A 23,790-nucleotide genomic window follows, 5' to 3' on the forward strand; every position below is an offset into this window, starting at 1 on the left:
GCAGGCTAACTGGAGAAAGAAAGCTAACTAACCGTGCAGAGTGGAAGTGGAAGCTAACGTGAAAGGAGAAGGCAACTGTCAAAACAGCAAAAGGGAACAAATACATTTCAGTGAGGTGGTGTTCCCGGTAGACGGCCACGCCAACATACTTTTGTCGCCAAGTTAATTCAGGGACCGTGTTTGCCAGATGCCCGGGGAGCATTTTTGGATACTACACCGATTGTCCCATTTCCAAACGGAAACCATTTCTGGAAAGACAGTTCGTGCTAGCTAGCTACGTGCTGCATCCAGGAGACGGTCCATTGTCACCTAAACATCTCAAACTGAATGTTGTGTCTGTCATGAGTCCGGCCGGGTGCTCCCATGTGAACGGTTATAAGGTGGATAATTGGAAACAAAATCTTCGGGTCATATACCAATGCTTTGTTTGGAGTGGCACTGCTGAGACCAGGAGACGCAAGGTAAAGAAAAACACACAACAACGCTAGCATCAGGAACACACGTGAAGTCATTTTTTTTAACGTGGCACATACACACGCACACGCACACACACACAGAACCGGCGTCCCACACGGAGCTCCACCACAGAGCTGGGGCTGAGCTAGACCACCGTGTAGCTGACACTGCTCTTGCAGCAGCAGCGGTGCTAGCACCAGTGGGGGTTAGCCGGCTAGGTTATCACCGGTGTGTTAGCTAGCAAGAGTCTTCCTGTGTGGGGGGGAAGCACATTTGTAGATTTGACCGCAGCTCTGAAATGTGTTTGTGTGAGTGTGTACTCGCGAAAAGTGATAATCATCCACACTTTATTTTGTCGTGAGTCCATCGGGTCTTGTTAGCAGAGCGGCGGTGTGGTCGATGCTGTGTTAGTTAGCCGGATTGCTAAAGTTGGGTTTTGAGGAGAGTTGTGGTCGTGGGCTAACACTACCACAACCGAGTGGACCCATTGTGTCTCTCTCTACACACACACAAGCACACACTCTGGGTCTACAGATTATCGGTTAACTGCTGAGCATCACCCCCCCAGGGTCAGTGTGTTTTTCTGCCCTGGTCGTTCACGCAGGAGTTCGGATGCTGGGACGTCCGCTCATTACTTTCATTGCCAATTTCTCTCCTTAGCTCGCCCCACACCTGCTCGGCCTACACAGTGTGAGGTCATCGCCGGACTGTCTGCACTTCCTCTCCCCCTGTTTGTCAACTTGTTCCCCCGATTGTCCTGTGCCATGATGTCCGTGCTTTAAAAACAACAACTCAAAGCTTTTTATTTTCAATGTGGCTTAGCAACGATTCATTTGTGCGCTGCTTGATTGTTGTCATGACAAATACATGCTTCTCTTATACATTCCATACGTTTTTATGTCGTTGTGCAAAAATAGGTGCGTCAGAGTGATGCAGGATGGACGGAGCTGGTGAGTTGATGATTATTCCCTCCTCATCTTCACTGACATACTTGTAGTCCAGATGAATACGCCGGCTTGCTTCCTCTCCTCTTGCTCACCTACCTGTGTGCCTCGGTGCCTCTTCCTTTGATGCACTGAATTCTAGATGTGAACCTGTGAAGCAGAATAATTCCGCCTCAACCTAGGATCTGCTGCACCAGCTAGTACGATTACCTGGTGGGAGGGTGGGAACAGAAGAGCAACATGGCATAATCCAGTTACAGTAAGGCATGTCAAAGGAAATAGCTAGTGCAAAAATGGTCATGACCCTTTGTTTATACAGTGTTGTAGTGACATGCTTTGGTCTGGTTCTCGCATTCTCTGTTTTGATGCTTTGCAGCCTTAAGTAGGAAAATGTATCAGGCAGCTCCAAAGTGTTATCGGGCAGTGGAGAGGGTGACTGCAGGATGAACTGTATTCATTTTTGATTGTGTAGTTTCAGCAGGAGGTGTCACTGATATAAGCCTGGTCAGGGGAGCTTTCTGGCACTCACCTCATTGTGACTCATTGGTCTGCCCAGCCTCCAGTCGTTTGTCGCAAACCTGGTTTGGCGGTTAGATTTGGGAGAACCATTCTTTAAATCAGGTTTGAAAATCACCGCCTCAGTCATCACTGCCATCCTTGGGAAAAAATGTTTTTAAACTCTCAGCCACATTAATAGAAACACAGTGGCAATATGTGAGGCGCATGGTGAAAGATCTCCTCCCTACTTTGCTACAGTGCCCTCCTGGTTTGAAGCCAGGTTGTTGTCGTACTTCGCAGTCACAGGATAATTGGCGTCCAAAGACAATTTTACATGTGAATCTTTCAGCTTGCGCTGTTTGTGTACAAATCTTTTATGCCCTGTCAGTGTCCCCACCTCACATGCCTCTGTGTCACTGCTGCCTCAGAATCATGAATCAATCTTACATAACTGACAATAGGCCTGGCTAGGTTTTTGTCCCTGAAATACTGCTGTGCGATACTGTTTTGAATATAAGAGAGGTTTTGTAAGCACACTGTTCTTGGCATTAAAATCTGTTCCGCTTATGTTTTAGCTCACATAGGACTTTGTTGAGTAACAGCTGTGTAACATCTGTTAAATTGTGTAGTAGAGGTTCTGCTCTACCCCCCCCCCCCCCTCCCAGACATTGATGGTCTAGGACCTAGACCAAACGTTATCTCCTTTGTTTCTGCATCAATCACCTAGACTCTAGGTGATTGATGCAGAAACAAAGGAGATACCGTTGGCTCCCTACAGCCTGAATGCCCTCCACAATGTCCATAAGGGAGGATGAATCTTGTGCCTCATCCCTTCTTGACAGAGCTTCTTTACCCTCCTACTGATGTGAAATACAGAGCAGGTGTAGTGCTGCTCCGGTGGTACACAGTGTCTTCTACATAGATGGAAGTTGAAGGACATCCCCATTCATTTACTGAGGGAAAGATGAGAAGAATTTTTACATTGTATCTGGACTTGGTTTAATCAGCCGTGTCTCTAATACGGAGTACCTCATTTCCCCCCCCTTGTCTTTACTTCTCTTTTGTATAGAGCTGAATCCCTGCAAGCTATCACCCTCCCTACTGCCCACTCATATAAATTCCCAGGCAATGTGCAAGAACAACAGTGTAGAATCTACTGCCTGTTTTCCGTGCACAACCTTAAAGGCACATGGGTAGAAAAAAAGGATGGCGGAATTTATGCCATAGTTACGAATTTCCCGAGATGACACTGCAGCCTAGTATGCCTCTGGATCATTTATCTTTAATTTGGACACAGTAGCGTAGTTATTCTTTTGGTAACGTTAGCCTCGATGAAATGTTGGAGATGACAAGCATAAACAAGTACAGAATAGTGTTTTTCCCTGTGTTGTATAGTGATTTTAATTCAGACTAATATCGCTTGCATGTTTCTCCCTTGCACTTTAATGCTTATGCTCGGTTCCTGTCGAGATGTGCTACATGTCAAGGGCTGGCATTTACTAGAAAGGTTCTGATTAGCCTTGCCACATAGCCAGAAGACCTTCACACATTATACATTGTCAGTTTTTGTTATGTCACAAAAATGATTTCCATTTCAGAGGAGGAACTACTGCTCTGATCTGCTTCCCATTCTAGCCTCCTATATCCTTCCTTTGACTCCTCTCTCTTGGTCTAATATTTCTGCGTTGTAGCATTTGGTGAGTTTACTGAGTGCTTGTTTGATTACTGCACGTGAAGCTTAGTTTGTTTTTGTTCAAACAGATTTCTGATGTTAAATTAGATTACTGCTTCACCTGCTTGCCAATTACCATTTCTCCAAAATTGTACCCAAGGACGTCCACACAGCTCGTTGATAGAATCCTGCCCTTGCTTGAATTCATTCCGCCTCAGGTCCCAACTCTGGTCATATTCATAATTTATGTATTCTGAATGGCTGGGATGGTGGAGGGCTGGTGTGAATATTCATGAAGGTTATGGTTATTTATTTTGTGCGCTGCTCCACTCAGCAGGATGGACTTAAATTGACTATCCGTAAGAGAAGGTTCTATGTCTAGTAAAACACTGCCACGATGAAGGAATCTGCCGTGCAGTTAAACCTGAGCTATTATGTTTGGTTGAGTGGAAACTGGATCAGATGAAAGTAGAGTGGGTGGGGCTGGCAGAATTTTTCACCCATAAATGCTTTGAAGAAGCTGCTGTCACTTTGATTAAAGGGGTAAGGGTTGCGATTAGAGCGCTGACTGAACAATACTTTTTTTTTTTATCTTTAGTTTTGATGAATCTTATATGATCATAGGACCCCTAACCCCCCTCCCCCCTCCTCTTTCCCACTAGTTCAAACACGCTCTCTGCTTGTGATGAGAATATATCTGAGTGAAAGCGTTTGCCTAGATATTTCTGGGAATTTCAGAGGTAGGGAAAAATAGATAGGATGACACATGTTCTTCTCTCTGTCACTCCTTTCTCCCACTTCACACACAATGACCCGAGGCACAGCCCATCCCAGAGAGCGGTTTATTCCTGGGCTGCGAGCAGATCTTTGTCAGATCAGCCTCCATCACATCACAGGCCTGCTCCCTGACTCATCAGCATACGTTTGTAGCATCAGGATCTATTCCTCCAGTCTCATCATAGCCCTCACTTGTTCCTCTTCTGTGCCCACGCTGCTGCTTCTTCCTCCTTTCGCTTGCTTTCGCTTTTTCTCTCTGCGAAACCTAGATAAGCTTACAATTCTTCTTGCTTTCTGGTTACCCCATTAGAAATGGTGCCAAAAAATAGCCTGTCCCTTTTTATCATCTTGGAATTCTAATTCTGTAGTAACACAGTTTTTAAAAGGACACACAGTATTCACATTGTTAAACCATTACATGTAAATAACATTCCATCTTCACAGAGGTTTGCATCTGAAACTCCTTTGAAATGAACAGCCAATCCTCTAATCTTTAATTTCCCTTCCTTGTTTTTCCTGTTACCTCGGAGACTCAGTTTGATGATGTCAGATGTTAGTTTATTCCATGTCAGCCACTGTGGCTGTGGTTCAGTCATTCAGACTAAACAAATGGTGCAAGGTCCGAAACCTCTTCCAAGAGTCGTCTTTGGCTTGCTGTGTCACCTTGTAGCATCCCTTTCACGTACTATTTCCTCCCAGTTTCTGACTTCAATGGACGAGCTGTGTGTCTGTGCCTTCCTTGCTGTTTATTTCAGAACAGATATACTAAAGGAGGCGAAAAGCGGCAGTACAGCATGTTTGGCAACTCCCTCACACTGATACACAATTGTGAACGGGTATCAATCCTATAACAAATTTATGCAAAAGGACATCAACTCAACGGTGTATGAAACTGCTCATCTAAACTGTGTCCAGCTCTGATCTCAGTCCCTCCTCTTGATTCTTTCACCATTTCTCCTCTTTGCTGTCCCTCCATCCAGATCCGCTACTTCACATTTGACTGTCTAAAGCCTATGGAAAGGAAATGCTGCTACAAAGCATGCTGGTCATGGTCTGAGCCAACCAATGAGGCTGCTGTCCAGCCCTCCCTTAGTATCGCCATCTGGCTAATGAGCTGTCAATCACTCTCCAGGGGCTAACCTAGCCCATAACCAAGAGGCAATCAATCTCTCCACCCAATTGTTCCCCATTGTGAAAACCTTGAACACAAGTGACAGCTTTTCCTGGGACATTGGACTGGAGGTGGTTCTAAGTGGAAAAAAACCCTGAAAAGGTGAAGATTGCGGTATTAGACCTTTTGAAAGATAATTTATTACTTTGTGCACCAGATTCTTTTAAGAGAGTTGTCCTATCAGTTACATTGGCTTGGTTCTGTAGGAATTGCTCATATAGTTGGTGTCCCTAAGGGTAATGTTCAAGACTCTCTGGACCCTATTGGGTGCCTTAGAAAAAAATAACGAATCAACATGTGAGTGGATGGGATTTAAGGCCACTGGGACAAGTCAGAAGTTCAGTGCTGAGGTGACGGTCAGATGCTTCAACCACAGGCCTTTTTCTGTCTGAATGTTATTTTGTTGAAGCATTGTGGTTGTGGCCTTTGTGTGGTATCTTCAAGGTTTGACGAATAATCACTCAGCCTTTGGTAAGCTGGAGTTGACTGTTTACCATCTGTGCAGGTAAACACACACGATCTATCCGCTGGCTTATTATTCTTGATGTACATTATCGTCAGTCTTTCTGCGTCACTTTTTTTGCACCCTTGGTCAATCTGCATTCTGGTGCATTCGATAGATGTTGGCTCGGTGGTCTTGTGTGAGGGGTTTCAGTATTGATTCATCATTCCTTTTTGAGGCAGTACATCTGGTTTTTAAGCTTTTCTATTGGTGTGGGATGTATTCCACTTCACTCTTTATAAACCAGTGTGGCTTAAGCCGCTTTGAAACATGCACCGAAGTCCAGACATTTTCTCAAATTATCCTGATCCCATGAGAGAATATGCAGGAAAATGTCCCAAAAGCTCCCATAGAGCAAGTGGGCGGGTTGATACAATTTTTAACCCAAAACTAGACGAATACCATATCTTAGCATGAAAATCAGGTGTTATACACGTAGAAGACACAACGTAGATGTCCACTTTGAAAGAAAACAAGATTCAAGAGCTTTTGATGATGTCTATAATGTTTTGGATGTGCTCTGTTTCGTTAGCCAGTCTTCTACCAGATCATTATATCACACCCAAAATAGCAAACTGTAGCACAGTTTTTACTGTAAGTACAGGAATGCTTACTGCTGCCTCTCAATTTCCCCCCATACCCTCTGATCTCAAGAAACAAGCCCAGCCTCCCTCCCTCCCCCTAATCGAGTGATCTCAAATCCTATTCACGCATGCACGCCAATGCAGATCCATCACATGTGCCACAAACCCCCTGACAAGAAGCTAGACCCCATAGGCTGGGGCTCAGGGTTGATAATGTCCTTACAACATTGTGTGACAGTATGAGGCCCAACTATAACTCAATTGGACGAGGTGGGAATATATTCTCCCAAAAAGACCACACGTCATATCGTTGTCAACAGAGGTTACAATAAGCTAGTGAGTAACAAAGTGAAAAGAGAACAGAAAATATTTACATTGTGCTTGCGTGTCTCTGGGGCTGTTTGAAACTGCATATTGCAGGCCAGCCATTGTCATGTGGAGATATCGGGCGGGGTGGTGACAACATCATTTGACCAAGGCACTGGCAGGCTGCAGCCCCATGGGGTCAGTCGGCAGCACCGTTCTTCCGCATCATCATCAGTCTCCTCTCTCTGCCTCTCTTGGTTGTTCCCATTAAATATAGAATCAGAGAGGACCCTGTATGCGTGTCTCTGAGACGCTCAGAGCAAATGTCTGCGTGTGCACACAGTTTTGTGGAGAGGTTATCTGTGTCTTTTAAATACAGATTTATAGCTTGCTGTATGTATGTCAGCCATTGTTCATTTTGTTGCTGTATGAGCATGTGTGTGTGTTGAGATGCATGCACAGGCTTATGAATGTGAGGCAGCATGGTGAGTCACTGCTCTCATATAGCCCATGCTCTCTACTCTGTATTGACTCTCCCTCCCTCTCGTCCCCTCCCCACTCTGTTCTTTGCAGCAGCAGCAGGAGCTTGCTCAGTTATGGCCAGACCTTTGTCCACATCATAATCGTCATTGCCTTTCTCTCTCGTCCTCATGTTGCAGCTCATCACATCCCTGGTTTGATATTTCAATCCATTAACCTCAATGCTCAAGGAGGAATAACGCAGAATGTCGGAGATGCTTAGTGTGAGGCATGGCTTTTGCTTTATTTAGATGTCTATGTATGCGGCTGGATCTTAAACATGGGAGGATTCATAGCTGCTCCCCCTGCGTCGTTGTGAGCTGATGGCCACTCATCGCTCAGAGGACCCACAAAGCATGTAATGCTATCTCACATCCGTGTTAAAGATGTATCGGAGATCCATTCATCCAGATAATACCTTCCTGCATCTGTTCTCCCATCAATCAACAGCTTTATACATTAGAGGGTCATTCCACTGGACACGGAGCCCTGCCTGATGGGCCTCAGAGAGCACATCCCAGATGGGAGACGCAGCCTTGCGCAGCACTAGCATGAGCTTGCTACCTGGCCGACACTTGTTCCAGTCATCTGAGCCAGTGGCTGATCAATAGCTGATCTAATAGAACATTAAAAGCCCTGGGCGCTCAGAGATCTAGGACTGCTGACACTGAGAAATAGACAGACTGTGAACCGTGGGTGCGTACGCAGAGATACATTTTCTACCCACTAAAGGGGTGTTAAGACGGGGGAGGGTGAGGAGGAGGGCAAGGCGTGGCATTGGCAGGGTTTCTTGTTGTTGACTTGGAGTCCTGGTGCAATGAAGGCGCAGGGCGGGTGGCTTCACTGCTTAGGAAGGATAGGCAGCCGAAACGTACATTAAGAATTTCAGATTGAACAGTATGTGGTCTTGTTTACCATTTGCTACTGCATGTAGGGTTTCATGTGGACTCTCAGAACAGAAATGGTGCTTTACTCTCTCTCCCTTTTTGACTCGTCTGTGCTCATCTATTCTCTCTGGATGTCAGGGAAACAAGCTCTTCCGTTAAACTTTAAAGAGTGTGCTGTGGATGTCAGTCTAGATCTTGGTTTTAGAGTCAGTCAACGCGTTGTTTCTCCCCCTCTGTCTGTCACTCACCATTCATTCCTGCTGGCTTGGCCTAACAGTCCAATATGAATAAAAACAAAGCTTAGTATCCATAACCCTGAATATGCCCAGTACTGCAATGTCATCACGATCCCAATCTTGTACCCACCAGCAGAAAGAATTGTAACAACAGTTGCTCATATGTTTATTAAATCATCTATAGAAGGCACAACCTTGAGGGAATTCTAACAAAATATTGCTAAAGGTAAATAAGAAGTGACTCAAAGGTCAGGCAATGGAAAATGATAGTGACTTAAAACGTGATTATTTCTTTATTATGGTGTTTCACATAACAAGAGATGTGGTATTATTGCTATTAGAGATTGACTGATACAATCAAAAGCTTTATTTCTCTGATTCATCAGAATGCAGGTTATTTATACAGCCTCACACTAATTGCCCACCGCCAGCCATATTAGATTATTTGTTGGCAAATCCTTCCTTAGCTAGATTTGAATTATTCCTTGTGTGAAACACAAGCTGCCAAACAAAGTTCATAATAAAATTGACCTAAAATGTTGCAGCCTAGTTTAAGGTCATCTTGCAGCTTAAGTGTGATAAACATTGCTTTATTATTCCACATAGGCAGTATCGGTGTTTTGTTGTGTATTCAGGCCATTATTGTGTGTTATGTGTCATCCAGAGAGAAGGAAGTGAAACTGCCTGCCACCAACGCTTGTATTTCTCTTGCACAATGAGCATCAATTTTGCTCAGATGGTGTCAGGTTCTTCTATTGTATCGCTTGTTAGAGGATTGCAATAGCAGACAATGCAGCACAGGTGCTGTTGAGTTCACGGATTCAAGTTCTGTAGCCTTCGCGTGTAGGAGTGTGTGTGTGTGAATGTGGCTTCCAAGCTGGTCTTACACAGTGTACCAGAAACTGAAAACTGCTAAATCTCTCCAGCCAATAGTCACTTTCTCATCATGCGCGTCTTCACCTTTGCTTCACGCCTCCTTTCCTTCTGTCCTCTCTCGCTTTGAGTGAACCACTCGTTGCAGCAGGTCTGTGTCCTGAAAGGCTTCGATTGGATCTGTGTCACTCCCTCTATCCCTTCTGTTACACACACACATTTTTCCCTCCCAAAGCTCAAAACTTCTGCTGCACTTTCACTAATAAGTGTTCAGGAAAAGCAGTGAGTGTATTCACTACTACAAGATTTTTCATTGGGAATTTACTTTTCTTAAAATGCATCTTAGTATACAATATGTAAACTTTATTTTACAATTTTGAAGAGGCTGCAGCTTCTGCCAAACAAGGCTTAACTGTGTTTAAAGGCATTCGAGTTGCATCATAATTTAGAAAAACATGGCACTGCTGTAAAAAGCCTCAAGAAACACTGCCGGCCAGCTTGTGTTTTAAAAGTGTGCGGCTGCATTGTGGTCTGGATGGACAGAAACAGATCAGTGTATGAGAAAAAACACGCAGCCACCTGCGTTCCCTTCCTGAGTAACTACCATCTCATCGTCGGTCACTATTATTTTTTCTTGTCGGTAATATTTTCTGTAACTCTGCAGTCAACTACTGTCCTGTTAATGACATGCACGTGTCTAAGGTTTATAAATGGTTACAACCTAAATGTGTCAGGTGTGTAAGTATAGAGTACAGAGATTGTTTTCGTTTAAAAATCTACTTGACTGGATGTAGCCCAATTTTCCTTCATTCAAGGTTTTTTGCCACTGTGGACCTGAAATGGGTCTTAAATTGCATCCATGAAGGTTTTAAAGTCTTAATTTATTGAAAACTGCAAAATACGATTTCAATGACAATTTTCACCATGACCACACGCGTCTATAACACTAAGACTGTTCATTTTATAATTTCCATCCATATCTTGCTAGATTTCCCTGCTGAAATATGAACATTCATGCTAGAATAATCCTAGTCAGTGGCGCCACTCTCCCACAGATGTTCAATGATTTTGTGCATAAGGTCGGGGACCTGCGCACCTGTGCAGCCCCTGTAGGCCTCACTTTTGCAGATATGCTGAAGATGTCAGGCATTCTAATGTGCAATTTCTCCAATCTCCTCTGAGTGCTGTAGTCAAACCAATCACAACCACCCTTCAGTCGCTGCTGGAGTGTGTGCTTCAGGCAGATCCTGCCTGCCAAGCATTAAATCCCGTCATGCCCTGCATGTGTTAGAGAGCAAAAGATTCGGCTGGGAAATATGTTGTTATTCAGTTCCATCCATTGGATTTGTCAACGGGCCCAGAAATCTTTAGTCTGTCTTCGTATCAGGTCTATTCACGCACTGTGTCCTCCAGAGTGTTTGTGTGACTGACTGGAAGATACAAATCTACCCGAACTTCCTGTCTGTTTATGCCACTCTACATTACAGCTCCTTCCTGCTGTGGAGGATTTTCTCACTATACTGACTCGTCTCCCTCTTTTGTCTCAATGCCTTGTCCCCACCCCAACCCCTGGTCCTTCCCTCTGATCTTTCCTTACAGGCCAAGTCGTGTATCTGTCACATGTGTGGCGCCCACCTGAACCGACTCCACTCTTGTCTCTACTGTGTCTTTTTCGGCTGTTTTACAAAGAAACACATCCATGAGCACGCAAAGAACAAGAGACACAATCTAGGTAAGCCATGCACCCACTCATTCATTCCTTACACTGTCAGCCTAAATCTGGAAGTAATCTAAATAAAGTTATTGTTATATATTAGTACGATAAGTATGTTTCTTTATATAAAAAAAACCATATGAGATCCATCAATATATTATCCTGCCTTATGTCCACGGCTTGTTCGCCCGCATCAGTCTTCCCATTCATATGCACCCCTGTGGTCCACTGCAGCATTAGCCATTATCAGTGAAGGATTACAGCATTACTTTGGGCAGCTTCCTCCTCCGAGCAGACAGAGCAACCTCGCTCTAACCGCAGCACATTACCATTCTGGTGGGAGCTCCTTAGTAGTCAAATGTCACGGGTTTAAGTTACGACACTCTCCTTCGTATAGTAGCGAGGGAGGGGAAGACATCGCTAATCCACATCTGCCAGAGAGCCGAGCTTCCAACTTACACGGCAATTAAGCCAAATGAGGCAACAGCGCTAATGAGCGAGGTTTTTGATATTACTCGGACAAGGACATGCACGTATGGAAACAAGGGCGGAGAGTGGGATGGCTTGGCTTGAATTGATTTAATGCATTTCAACGGTTTGGTTACAAACGCATACCCCAAGTGCACAGCTACAGTGTTAATTAGCTTTGAGCGTCCCTCTCCGGCATTGGCACTCTGTTCCTCTGCAGCTCTCATCAAATTAATCCAAACTCCCCCGACTGCTAGACGGCTACATGGCAATTTCTCCTTTGACATCGTTTTCACCTCCATTTCCAGAACATCTTACTCCTCAGGACTCCTTTCATCACCTCCTCCTGTTTTTATAGCTAGCTCATCCTCTGCAACCCCCTTTCACATCTTCCTTTGATTTTCCTTGTCCTTGACTTGATTAGGCAAATTTCTTCCCCATGTCTTGTTCAATACTCATAGCGTGTGTATCTTCTTCCTCGCACTGCCACTTGTGTTGCTTCCATTTTGAGCTGGTCTTCAACAGTGGGGCAAATCCTCATGAACCCGTCTATAACCAACACCATTGGTTGATTGAGGGTCAGTCTCCCCATGAGCTGGTGCTCCTCAGAATTGAATTATTGACTTTTCCTTTAGGAGCTTTTTTCCATTTAAATTAGCACTTAGCAACAAATCTAGCGACTGCAGACAAAAAAGTAGCTTCTTTAAAGTAAAGTAATTACAGTTGAAATCACCGCACAGCCATCGTCTTTAACGTATGTATGTCTGATTCTGTTAGACAAAAAGATGCAGTTATAAAAGGGGGGGGGGGGGGGTGATGGCACTGGGACAACACAACATACACCCGTCAGATTTTCTACATGATGTGTTGGCTCACTTTCTCAGTGTGGGCAGCACCAAAAACTGGAAAATGTCCGGTTAAGCTAAAAATAGGTTGTCACGGCAACAGAGCTGAAGTATTGTTGCCGTGGAGTTTGAGAATGGAACAGGGGGGTGTGTGAGTTGAAAGCTCAGGTGGGGGTGGGAGACAGATATACCTATTCCATCACTGTTTCCCTCACATCTCCTATTATTGTTCAGTGCAGGCTACGACATGCAAACGCTGCAGTGAGTGAAAAATGTAGCCGGCACTTGTCTCCATTGAGGTTGGACAGTAAAATCAAATCCACTATGTATCACTGTGCTAAAAAGAAAATCAATTTGTAATTATGCCGCAATCTCTCTCTTTTTCCCCCCTTTCTTTTCCCTCCTTCCAGCGATAGACTTATTATACGGTGGAATATATTGTTTTGTGTGTCAAGACTACATATACGACAAAGACATGGAACAGATTGCCAAAGAGGAACAGAGGAAAGCGTGGAAATTGCAAGGTATAGCATTTCATTTTTTCTGTCAGAGAACTTGATGCATCTTTAGAAGCGAGGCCATCTGAGTTGTCAGCGTCGTCACATTCATGTCACTTTGTATCTCCGCAGGCATCGGGGAGAAATACACAACATGGGAGCCGACCAAGAGGGAGCTAGAACTATTACGACACAATCCAAAGCGGAGGAAAATCACTACGAACTGTACCATAGGTGAGCAATTGACTGCACTGTTCGCTGTGGACATCTTAATCAGCCCCGTTTTTCATCCCTCTGACAGGTTTGTGTGTGTTTGTGTGTACATGCGCCTATGGCACAAGTGCACTGGGGATCATTCATGCATTTATGTGTGATACCCAGGATCAACAGGACCAGGCAGCCCCCACAGGCGGTGCATTTGGGGGCAGGACACAGTGTTTCCTCTCTGATAGATGCACACCACAGCGTGCCGGAATTAGTTTGTGTGTCTCTCGAGAAGTTTTCTGTTTTCTTGGTCGTCTGTTGGTTTGATATTTTTTTTTCCTCCTGGTATCTCCCTTTGTGCCTCTGATTTTGTGCGTGTTCCCTTTGCCCACTGCCTCCTGCCATCCATCACCCCTTTCTATCTTCAAACAGCCTGGCTGGTAGCGATGATTGGGCAGCAGACCGAGGACCAGTCTAAAGTGTTTAAGCTCTCAGAGCGCTTTCCTCCACGAACACAAACTCTGCTCAATTGGATTAGATCCCAGACCTTGCTGTGTCTCACCTGTTCTACTGGCCATCACTGAATGACTCTAGCTCCACTTTCTCACCCTAAATGATTCCATTCACAGCTTTGGCATCTGCCCGAGAACACACATGGCTTTGCTGGCAGACCTGACCCGACACCATATTGTTATCTCTCCAGCCACACAACAAAACTTAATCTGAGAATACCAATGGCTTTTTACTTTCATTATGACCAAGGTATAGCTTGGAATAACAAAAACATATTTGAATGAATTGAGTGAGGATGTGCTGCAATGTAACCTTTGGCATTTTCGTTTGATAAAAACAAGATCAATTATTTGCTGATTAATTTTATGACCATCTTTATTGATTACATGTGTTATTAGGTATTCCCATGTGTTATTCTTTTTGCTACTGTGTAATTGTGTTGGTTTATAAGAAGACCACAGCTAAAAGTCAGTCAGTCCAGAGAGAAGGAAATCAGGTCTTCAGAGGTGATTCAGGTCACCCACACTCCCCAGCCGTATGACTCACCCAGCGCTGTCAGGTCAAGTCATGTTGTTCTCACTCTTCACTCCCTCTTTCCTTGTCCCGCAGGTTTACGAGGGTTAATAAACCTGGGCAACACATGTTTCATGAACTGTATTGTTCAGGCCCTAACACACACGCCGCTGCTGCGAGACTTCTTCCTCTCCGACAGACACAAGTGCGAGATGCAATCAAACTCCTGTCTGGTGTGTGAGATGTCGCAGCTCTTTCAGGAGGTACGACACACAATTTTCATGCCTGAACTTGTCATGTAGGTTTGTTTAAAGCCCTATAGAAAAGAAATGCATGTGAGTTTGAGACAAAAACTGAGCCATATTTGAGATTTTATTTTGATAACCGTATAATACAGAATGTTCTCTCGCGCAGTAACCTACTGCAGAAGGCTGAGTCACTGTTGTGCTCTTTTGTCGAGTCCAAAGAGAGGCAGAGAAGGAGGGGAAATATCCTGCCTGAAAGGAATGTACAGAGCCGCGTACAAGCGAATGAGCTGAATGCTCTAATCACACTTTTATTGAACCTGATCAACCGGCGGGAATTATATTGCATAGCCTTTTATAACCCTTCAATCCCAGCGCTATGATTCAAAAGTTTAGCATTTTACATCTAACAAACTCATTGGCCTCGTGCGTTATATAATGCCTGGCTTGTCTTCTCCCACACCGCCTTGCATTTTACTTACACCCTCTCACTTCCAAATATATACGAGCCCACAGATGGCAAATGGTGTAATTATGACTTAAACCATACACACACAGAGCCCAAACACAGCTAGCTGCTCAGCTACACATAGGAGATAATCGCCCACCTTCTTCGCCCAGGGAGGCAGTCATTGATCGAGTATTAAACAGTAAACTGAGGGTCAGTCATGCAAGAAAGAAATGATCAATAATTTAAAGGCTCAAACACATGTGCTGTTGGTTTTTAAGTCTTCCCACCTCCTTGCCTCATCCCCAACGCTTTACTTTCGTTACTTATTTCCAACCCACCTCCACGCTGTCATCAAAGCCGTCTTCTGACTTTGCAGACACTCCTGCACACAGCTCTTTAGTTTTGAAGGTGAGAGGCACCCTCCCTCCTCCAGCTCCATTGTTTCCCCCGCTCGTCTTGTCGCGTCTGTCATTTATCAACCACCTTCAAACGGCCGAATACGAGCGACGCCTGTAAGACTCAAAGAGAGACGTCAGCGTGGCATCTTTCCCTCTTTCACAGCTCAATCAGGCTTCCCTGAGAGCTGTGGAGGATAAAGTGAGGAGTGTGTGCGACGGCTACGTGTTGAGGAACGAGAGCCCTCTCCGGCATTAATGAGCTCCGGTTTGAACCTCATCGCAGCATTTGCAAACCCACCGACTCTTTGCACTCTGCTCAGCTCTGTTGCTTTCTTACCCACGTCTCCTGACCCCGACCCGGACTGTCACTCACTCCAATTCCCATGGCAACGCTAAGGCTCTGCAGTGCTTCACACACGGATCTCTTTGCACCTCACATCCTCGCTCTCTGAGGAGGTGCTGTCATTAGAGTTAGGTGACATGCGGGGAAATTCCGTTTTTTGTGTGACGAGGCTTTTAGGGAATCAGCAGTCAGATAATCACCTTGACATACAGGACATTAGCGTTCTGGCTCAGTAATGAATTATAAATGATGCCTTGTGGCTGTAATATTGGCAAAGAGGTGATACAAAATAACGTGCCCATTAACAAAAGCAGCCTAACAAGCTCCCCTCTTCACCCCCCCACCACCTTTTTAAAACTTTTCTCCCCCGCTCTCAGTTCTACTCGGGCCACCGTTCGCCCCACATTCCCTTCCGGCTGCTGCACCTGGTGTGGACTCACGCACGTCACCTCGCAGGCTACGAGCAGCAAGACGCCCACGAGTTCCTCATCGCAGCGCTGGACGTTCTACACAGGCACTGCAAAGGGGACACTATCCGTAAGCGTCACTCAAATCACCGTAACCAATGACAGTAGTTTAAAGGTTTTTGTAGGTATTTGCATTCTTGGAATATTTTCATATCAGGCTGGAATTACAGCTTGTTCAACTCTGCCAGAATCAAAAGGGACGGTGTCAGTTGAGAGCCGGAGCGAAGTGTGTCTGGGGCTGTGCCACCCACTGTCTCTGATGCAGCATGTAGACTTCTACCTTAGATCCAGAGCACAGTGCCTCACCTCACTGCAGATATACTGAAGGAGACTGACAATGGTGCGCACCAAGGGGACAGCGAGCATGAGAGCAGTGGGATGTCAATATGCCCTCCTGCAGGGCAATGACAGGCTGACTCACCAAAACTAGACCTGGCTGTAAGCCTTGCTCTGATTGGTTATAGAGGACTCAGAGAGTCGGGGGAGTGGGATGTGAGACAGAGGCCCAGACTGATTCCTTTAGAGGCGTAAAAGAGGCGGTTGTTGTGGTGTCATGCAATTATACTTTTTCTGTCCTTTCTTGTCCACAGGAGACGACAATGGGAAGAAGGCCAACAACCCCAACCACTGTAACTGCATCATTGACCAAATCTTCACTGGTGGCCTGCAATCGGATGTTACTTGTCAAGTTTGCCAGTGAGTTTGTGCACAGTGCATGTTTGAGACTGACCGCTTACACTCCTCTATATTGTATCCATTCATCCATCACACATGTATCCTGTGGTCCGCTGTAGTCCCCTCTCACAGCCGGGATGATCGATGTGTACACCACCCGTGGTCCTGAAGTGGCTGAACCACCGGTTGTGTCCCCTCCACTGCTCTTATTTAAAGGTTCAGTCCCCGTGGAGCTGCTGTGAGGGGGGGTTGTCTAGACAGCAGCACAACCCAGGCATTGCCTGCCTGCCCCCTAGAGCTGTCCTGTCACATTAGCAGTAGCACGCTGAACTGAACTGCAAATTACCTTGCCCAGGCTATCAGGCCGAGCCCATGCTCAGTGTGACGTTACCGGCCTCTACAATGAGAAGAGAGACTGCCGGTGGTGGTGTCTTGTGTTTCTTTGTGCCATAAATTGAACCTCATTACACAAATGGTGTTCTAACTTCCTTCTACTAATGGGTTTACAGAAATCGTGCCATATTGGTGCCTTATTAATGCACCAGAACAAATGCATTACCACTTGCCTCAACAACCATCTGCTGGTACTACTGGGTATTACAGCACAATCTGATTAACTTTACTGATGTGCAACACTACATCCTCTGAATATTTGTGTATCTTTAACGCTTGTGTTCTACATTGGAAGCCTCCATTGTGGCTGGGCAGCAGTCCATCACAGTCATCGGATGCAACAGTACAAATTCCTTTAAGTCTGTAAAGCCCATTTTCTTTGATGTAACACTTTATTGAATTGCAAATGGACCTGAAAGAACAGTATGTATATTATGCACATGCACACTCTCAATCTGCCTGTTGGCTTAAACAAAAACATGATGGGAATCTACCGAGGCTGTTTGAATTAAAGCTCCTGCGTTACCATCTATGTCATCATCCTTTCATCATGTAATCAGTGACACACAAACCTGCACACAACTACACACTTTTAACCAGTATAATTGGACTCCCCTCTCCTTTCTCTAGTGGTGTGTCCACGACGATAGATCCATTCTGGGACATTAGCCTGGACCTGCCCGGCTCATCCACGCCTTTCTGGCCCCTCAGTCCGGGAGGGGATGGCAGCACAGTCAATGGAGAGAGCCACCTCACAGGGTCCACCACACTCACAGACTGCCTACGCAGGTACACCTTCAGCCCATTGGTTGCTTTTCTCTCTGCCTGTGAGGATTTCTTTTGGTCTTTTCGCTGCATCTACCTTTTAAAGCAGCTAAACTGAATTTAAGCAGATTTTTTGATATTGAATAGTGCCAAATGAAAAGGAGCATCTTGCACAAACCCCATAGGTCAGATGTGTTTTGATGTGCAGCACTGCTAATCACGAATGTTAAAATCACGTTTGCAACATTTTTGAAAGGAGTTATTCCTGCTCTCTACCTGTTTCCCTTCACTCTGCCTCCTGCACTGCCTCCACATTTTCAAATTCATCCGATCAAATGTCTGCACTTGAATTCAAATACATTTCACTCATCCCTCCACTCGTATGAGGGTCAGATTCCGTCTGCTCAGGCACAACAACCCTGTTTTCCCCAGATCTCATTTTCTCCCATCACCTGGTTGTCAGAGCAGGTGTGACCTCTCATATCTCCTCTTCTGCCTCTCCTTTTCTTGTAATTTCTTTATCCTCCTCGCCACTCCACGTAATTCCTTTCCCCCCGTGCCCCCCCTCTCTTCCTCTCACATCCCCCCCTCTTCTCCCTCTCTTTCTCTCTCTTGCCTCTCTTCCTTGTGACTTCTCTCTTTTTCTCTTTTTTTTTTTCTTTACTACTGCAGCTCCTTACACACCCCTAGTTGCTGCAGCAAGTCTCTTAAAGGCACAGGACCGCTTGATGGTGTTGCCGTGGTGATAGAGGCGTTGACAGCACTAGCGGTTCTCTGGGTTGGGTGTACTCGCATACAGAGTGGCTGCACCAAAACTCTCCAGGCAGACCTAATAGTCAAGATGCTCTGATATCATCAGATTAAGTTAAAGCGAGAAACGAGGGGAAGAAACCATAATGTCTCTTTCTCCCTGCTTTCATTTCTTGCCTCCTGTTTTTAATCTACACATTCTCTCCTCTTACACTGACTCCTCGTCTCTCTTTGTTATTATTATTCCAATCCCCTCTCTCTCCTTCTCTTTCTCTGCAGATTTACGCGGCCTGAACATCTAGGAAGCAGTGCCAAAATCAAGTGTGGCGGTTGCCATAGTTACCAGGAATCCACCAAACAGCTGACGATGAAGAAGCTCCCCATCGTAGCGTGTTTCCATCTCAAAGTGAGTCAGCCGGTGACAACGTGCTGCCAATTATCACTTGTTACATTATCTGTCACCGTCTGACAATTTGATTATTTTGAGGGCACATCGAGCTTTCATGCTTCACGCCTCTAATTTGATCCTTCATCGAAATAGCAGCTCCAGTTGCATCTTGTGAATCAGGCCGTGTGTGCGTTTCGTTGAAGATCTCCCCAGTTACAGCGCTTTATAACACATTTTCTAACTTTTATCCTATTCATTTGTATCTATATTATCCTTATTGCGATATGGAAGAATGTTTATGTCCAGTAATGCGTACCTGTGTGTGTGCAGCTGCACATGTGATGGAGGCAATAGTTCACATTTTGTAGCCATGTTAGCTGTCTGGTACATGAATTGTGGGTAGTTGTGTTACGTATGTGTTTCTGTTGTTGGTGCATGACCTCCTGCCATGTAGCCTTTTCACACAGTGTCCCAGGACGCCCCTGATCTTAATGACTCGTCCAGTCCGCCACTGTCCATGTTTTATTTATTGTACAGTGATGGAGGCCCATAATGTATTTATGATATTCATAGGAGAAGGCTGCAAGAAGATGGTCTTAAATCAATCCGAGCCTGTTATTGTCTTGTTATCAAAGCGTGCATGTGTGACAGCGAGGGCGGTAAACAAGTGTTTCCATTCTCAACGAGAGGGGTTTTATTTTGTATGTTGTAAAGATAATGCCAGTTATTTCTAAATATGTTCCTCTCCCCATCCCCCCACACCCTCACTCTCACTCTCTTGCCATTTTTCTGCCCCTTCCCCCCTCTCTTCTCTCCCCTCTCTTCTCATCCTTTCGTCTCTCCGGCCATCTCCAGCGGTTTGAGCACTCTGCTAAACTGCGGAGGAAGATCACTACATACGTTTCCTTCCCTCTAGAGTTGGATATGACGCCTTTCATGGCATCAAGGTGAGACTCTCATTGTGTTTCATCCTCACACTTTCTCAGCATTTTCCCTGAGCCGCCCCTCAGCCCCTTAACCATTATAATAAAAGTCACCACAATTCGACCACCAGCTTTGAAAACATATTCTATGTTGACTTAACATCAAACAGCAGCCCCACGGTTTACTTGTTACGATTTTAATATTTATAAATGTACTTGTGATATACTATTTATATATATTACTTCATATATATGTCACTTATGTCACAGTTATGTATATGCATGAATGCTAAATCAGCTCTCTATTAATATATATTAGTGTCAGTAGAGCATGCAGCAGCAGCAGCAGCAGCAGCAGTAGCAGCAGTAGTCTTGCCCCACCCCTGGCTGTAGCATCCATTCACTTCAGTTCAGAGACACAAGGATCATTAGCGGCAAAGGCAGCAAAGCTATCTAGCTCCATAGATTGGATAATCCTGCCACCTATTGGAATTCTGTGGCAGTGTAGCATGTTTACACACGCATGCATTAATAATGTCTTTGTTTTCTTTCCCCCACGGTCCTGTCACCTGCAGTAAAGAGAGCAGAATGAACGGGCAGTATCAGCAGACGGTTGATGTATTAAACAACGACAATAAGTGAGTACCTTGGGAAACCTGATATTGACTGACACTTATCATCAGCATTTACACTGCAGCATTGTCATCGCAGGAGACATTTGTACTCCAGCACAGCAGCACATGCTAATGACCCAAGGCATCCGTCTGTGACTTCCCCAAATTAAATCAATTTGAAGCCGATTAAAAGCTGTTCACTTTCCTTCATCCGTTGCAGCTACAGTAGCTTTCATTTTCCAGGACATTTGCTGGGAATTGACTGTCTTAATACTATTGACAGGTTCATTGTGGTAAAGACAAAAGGCAAAATGCACAGCGCTCTTTAGCAAGCGACAAATTGTCTACAAGAACAACAGTAAGGTTGTTTAGACAAATTCAAACTCCCATGTATGAGAAGGTTAGTGTGGATAGGTAGGACGGGTGATGATAAGCCAGTTCATCACTTCTTATTTTTCTCTAGGTATTCCTTGTTTGCGGTGGTCAACCACCAAGGCACATTAGAGAGTGGCCACTACACCAGCTTCATCCGCCAGCACAAGGACCAGTGGTTCAAATGTGATGATGCCATAATCACCAAGGCCAGCATTAAGGATGTACTCGACAGCGAAGGGTAAGAATGGGAACAGATGTGAGAAACACTGCGAGAAGACAGTGAGTCACCTGACCTAACTGTTTCCACCTCTTCCTCTCAGGTACCTCTTATTCTACCATAAGCAGTTCCTGGAGTACGAGTAGTGTCTGTGACCACCGACCGTGAAGAACCACTGCTTCTGATGAGAGAGAGCCAAGGGACTGGGGACAGGATGAAACACAAACACACAAACCTACCTGAAACTCTTTTGACTACCAGTCTGCTCTTCCAGCTCTGGAGGACAAAAACAACAACAACAACCACAAAAAAAGACGTGTGAACTCATGCAACCTTTCAACAGAAAAACAAAAACAAGCACTGAGCTACTTCTTGGCATCTACTTGACAAAATAAAACTGAATGAGAGGGAGGAAGAGTTGGGCGTTGTCGGTTCCAAGGCTCGGGGAGAGGGGAGAGGCCCCACACCCCTCACGCTCTCTCCACCTTCCCCTTCCTGCTGCAGGGGCAAACTCTGAGTACGACTGACTGTCATGTTGATTGGGCACATCCGGATTTTTCTTACAGTATTCTGACCCCAACCACACACGATAGACACACACGTGCGCGCGCACAAAAACATACAAACACACAAACTCCATTTCTCTCCCATGGTGCTCTCGTTTCAACTGACCAAGCGTTTAACTTAGTCACGATGGAAGACTCGTTGTCATATGCACTTGGGACTGAACGCAAAAAAAAAAAAAAAAGACTAGAAAACGAAATCAATGTATTATGAACTTTGCAAGAACATTTTCAAAGGTATGGTTATGATTCTTATCATTTGTGAAATTAGTTATGAAATACTGTACGAATCTAGTAAACATCTATTTTGAAGAGCAAAGAAATCGTGGGAGAGACGCTGCCTCTGCCAGTTGCTGGGGAAGCGCTGCCATGGAAACTAAACCGATTTGGACCTGTGTGTGCTCATGTTCCATTATTTACTGTGTTGATTGTTTTTATTTTTAAGTCTGGTTGAGGGCAGGGAATATCTATTTTTTTAGCAACTCATTGAATTCTTTTTTGTTTACTGTTATTTTCACTGTTTGTTTTTTTTTAATAATTTTCAGTACGGTCGTATGTCCCTCGCTGTCCTGGTACTGGAAATTCATTTTGGACGTATTATACTTTCATTCTTGTGGAATTGTTGGTATAATGATGGTGATGATTAAAATTGGCTCATCTTTGCTGTTAATGAATTGTACGTTGAATGTGAGCTTTGGGTTTCGTGCGGCATTCTGAAGAGGAGACACACACATGCGACACGTGAGCACCTAGACGAACTCCCTTTACTACGCGACCGGGCTGTGGTCTCTCATCCCAAACATCTTTTTGAATGGTCTGTGCAACAAAAGCCCTTTTAACAACACTGCATGCCACCGGGCTTTCCTGAACATGTGAAGAATTGCCCTCAGTAACGCCTCGAGCATCAAGCTGCCCAATCACGATTTCTTGCTCTGTCGTCTGTGGTCGGGAAGGCAAGTATATGAGATAATATCTGGTTTGGGATGGGGGGGGGGGGGCGGGGGCTAAAAACACATTGCACGTATATGGGCACTGTGCAGCCACAGCTCAGCTCTGAATCCATCAGTGTTAATCTTCTCCATGGCAACTGTGCGGCTGGTGTCGACCGGTGTGGCTTGTGGTGTGTCTTGCCTCCGCAGTGCAGTAAACCCAGTGCTCTATTCAATCAGTATGCTGTCAAGTCAGACTTTAGGTAATGCACATAAACATCAGGGTGTTGTGGTATGTTTATGTTTGAATATCACTGATTGTGTATGTATTATAAAAAAATAAAAAAAATGATGATTTTTTCACTCATGTATAAAATGAGGGCCCTAACCTATCACAAAGTAATGCCACATTAAAAACAAAAAAAAAAAAGCCACATAACCCTGGTCTAGCTGCTCTGTAACTGAAAACAAAACATGCATATCCTTGGGGTCTGCTGCAGAACCTCCGCTGGGGGACCAGTGATATCAGAGACTTGTGGAGCGGTCGCACTGTGGTTGTGATGTGTGGAGGAGCAGTGGAGGCCGCCCGAGGACATTCAGGGACGCAGCTGAAACGAAGAGGAAGAGGAGAGCTTCATTATCCGTTTCAGTAATTAAACTCAGAACTAAACTGGAATGTGTACGTGCGGTTTTTTTTGTGGGTCATATTTCAATCCAGGCTTCATCAGGGAACGTATATTTCCCAGGAGCTAAGAGCACCAACTCCACGAGCCCTCTGTTGTGCAGTCCCAGTGTTAATGCCACCACTGTATTGTCATGGTAGAACCAGAGGAGACAGTAAAGTTAACAGAACCTATTTTTATCCAGAGCTGAACACACACACTATTAGTTGTGCTTCTCGACTCAGAGCAGATGGAGATATGCATTTGACTATGGCGCCACTTTGTGGTGGAAACAAGAAGCACAACACAGCCCGAAAATAAAAATAGCAATCTGTACACAATCCTGGGATGTGAACACATTCCAGCCTGAAAAATATGAATTTATATTCTACAATAAAGCAGCCTCAAGTTCAAACATGTTTTCATACACTTATTACAACATTAATATCACAT

The 23,790-nt window shown here is 44.9% G+C and overlaps 1 protein-coding gene across 2 annotated transcripts; it reads left to right on the top strand.

Annotated features, from left to right (window-relative positions):
• Positions 1 to 23,038, top strand: LOC133971274 (ubiquitin carboxyl-terminal hydrolase 22-like). 2 transcript variants are annotated; one of them, XM_062408562.1, is made up of 14 exons: positions 1 to 461; positions 1,374 to 1,406; positions 11,025 to 11,157; positions 12,863 to 12,976; positions 13,082 to 13,183; positions 14,276 to 14,442; positions 15,994 to 16,153; positions 16,674 to 16,779; positions 17,782 to 17,940; positions 18,946 to 19,072; positions 19,910 to 20,001; positions 20,553 to 20,615; positions 21,055 to 21,204; positions 21,287 to 23,038. In XM_062408562.1, the coding sequence occupies exons 1-14, from the start codon at positions 342 to 344 to the stop codon at positions 21,327 to 21,329; spliced, it is 1,569 nt and encodes a 522-aa protein (XP_062264546.1). In that variant the 5' UTR covers positions 1 to 341; the 3' UTR covers positions 21,330 to 23,038. The 2 variants fall into 2 exon arrangements, with proteins under 2 accessions (XP_062264546.1, XP_062264547.1); XM_062408563.1 differs by lacking the exon at positions 1,374 to 1,406.
• The last annotated feature ends 752 nt before the right edge of the window (positions 23,039 to 23,790 follow it).

Source organism: Platichthys flesus, chromosome 16 (genome assembly GCF_949316205.1).
Source record: "Platichthys flesus chromosome 16, fPlaFle2.1, whole genome shotgun sequence".
NCBI lineage: Eukaryota > Metazoa > Chordata > Actinopteri > Pleuronectiformes > Pleuronectidae > Platichthys > Platichthys flesus.

Coding starts and splice junctions, on each gene's coding strand:
- LOC133971274 (XM_062408562.1), top strand. CDS start 342: ATGAGTCCGGCCGGGTGCTCCCATGTGAACGGTTATAAGGTGGATAAT. Junction 19,073..19,909: donor TAGCGTGTTTCCATCTCAAA/GTGAGTCAGCCG, acceptor GGCCATCTCCAG/CGGTTTGAGCACTCTGCTAA. Junction 20,616..21,054: donor GTATTAAACAACGACAATAA/GTGAGTACCTTG, acceptor ATTTTTCTCTAG/GTATTCCTTGTTTGCGGTGG.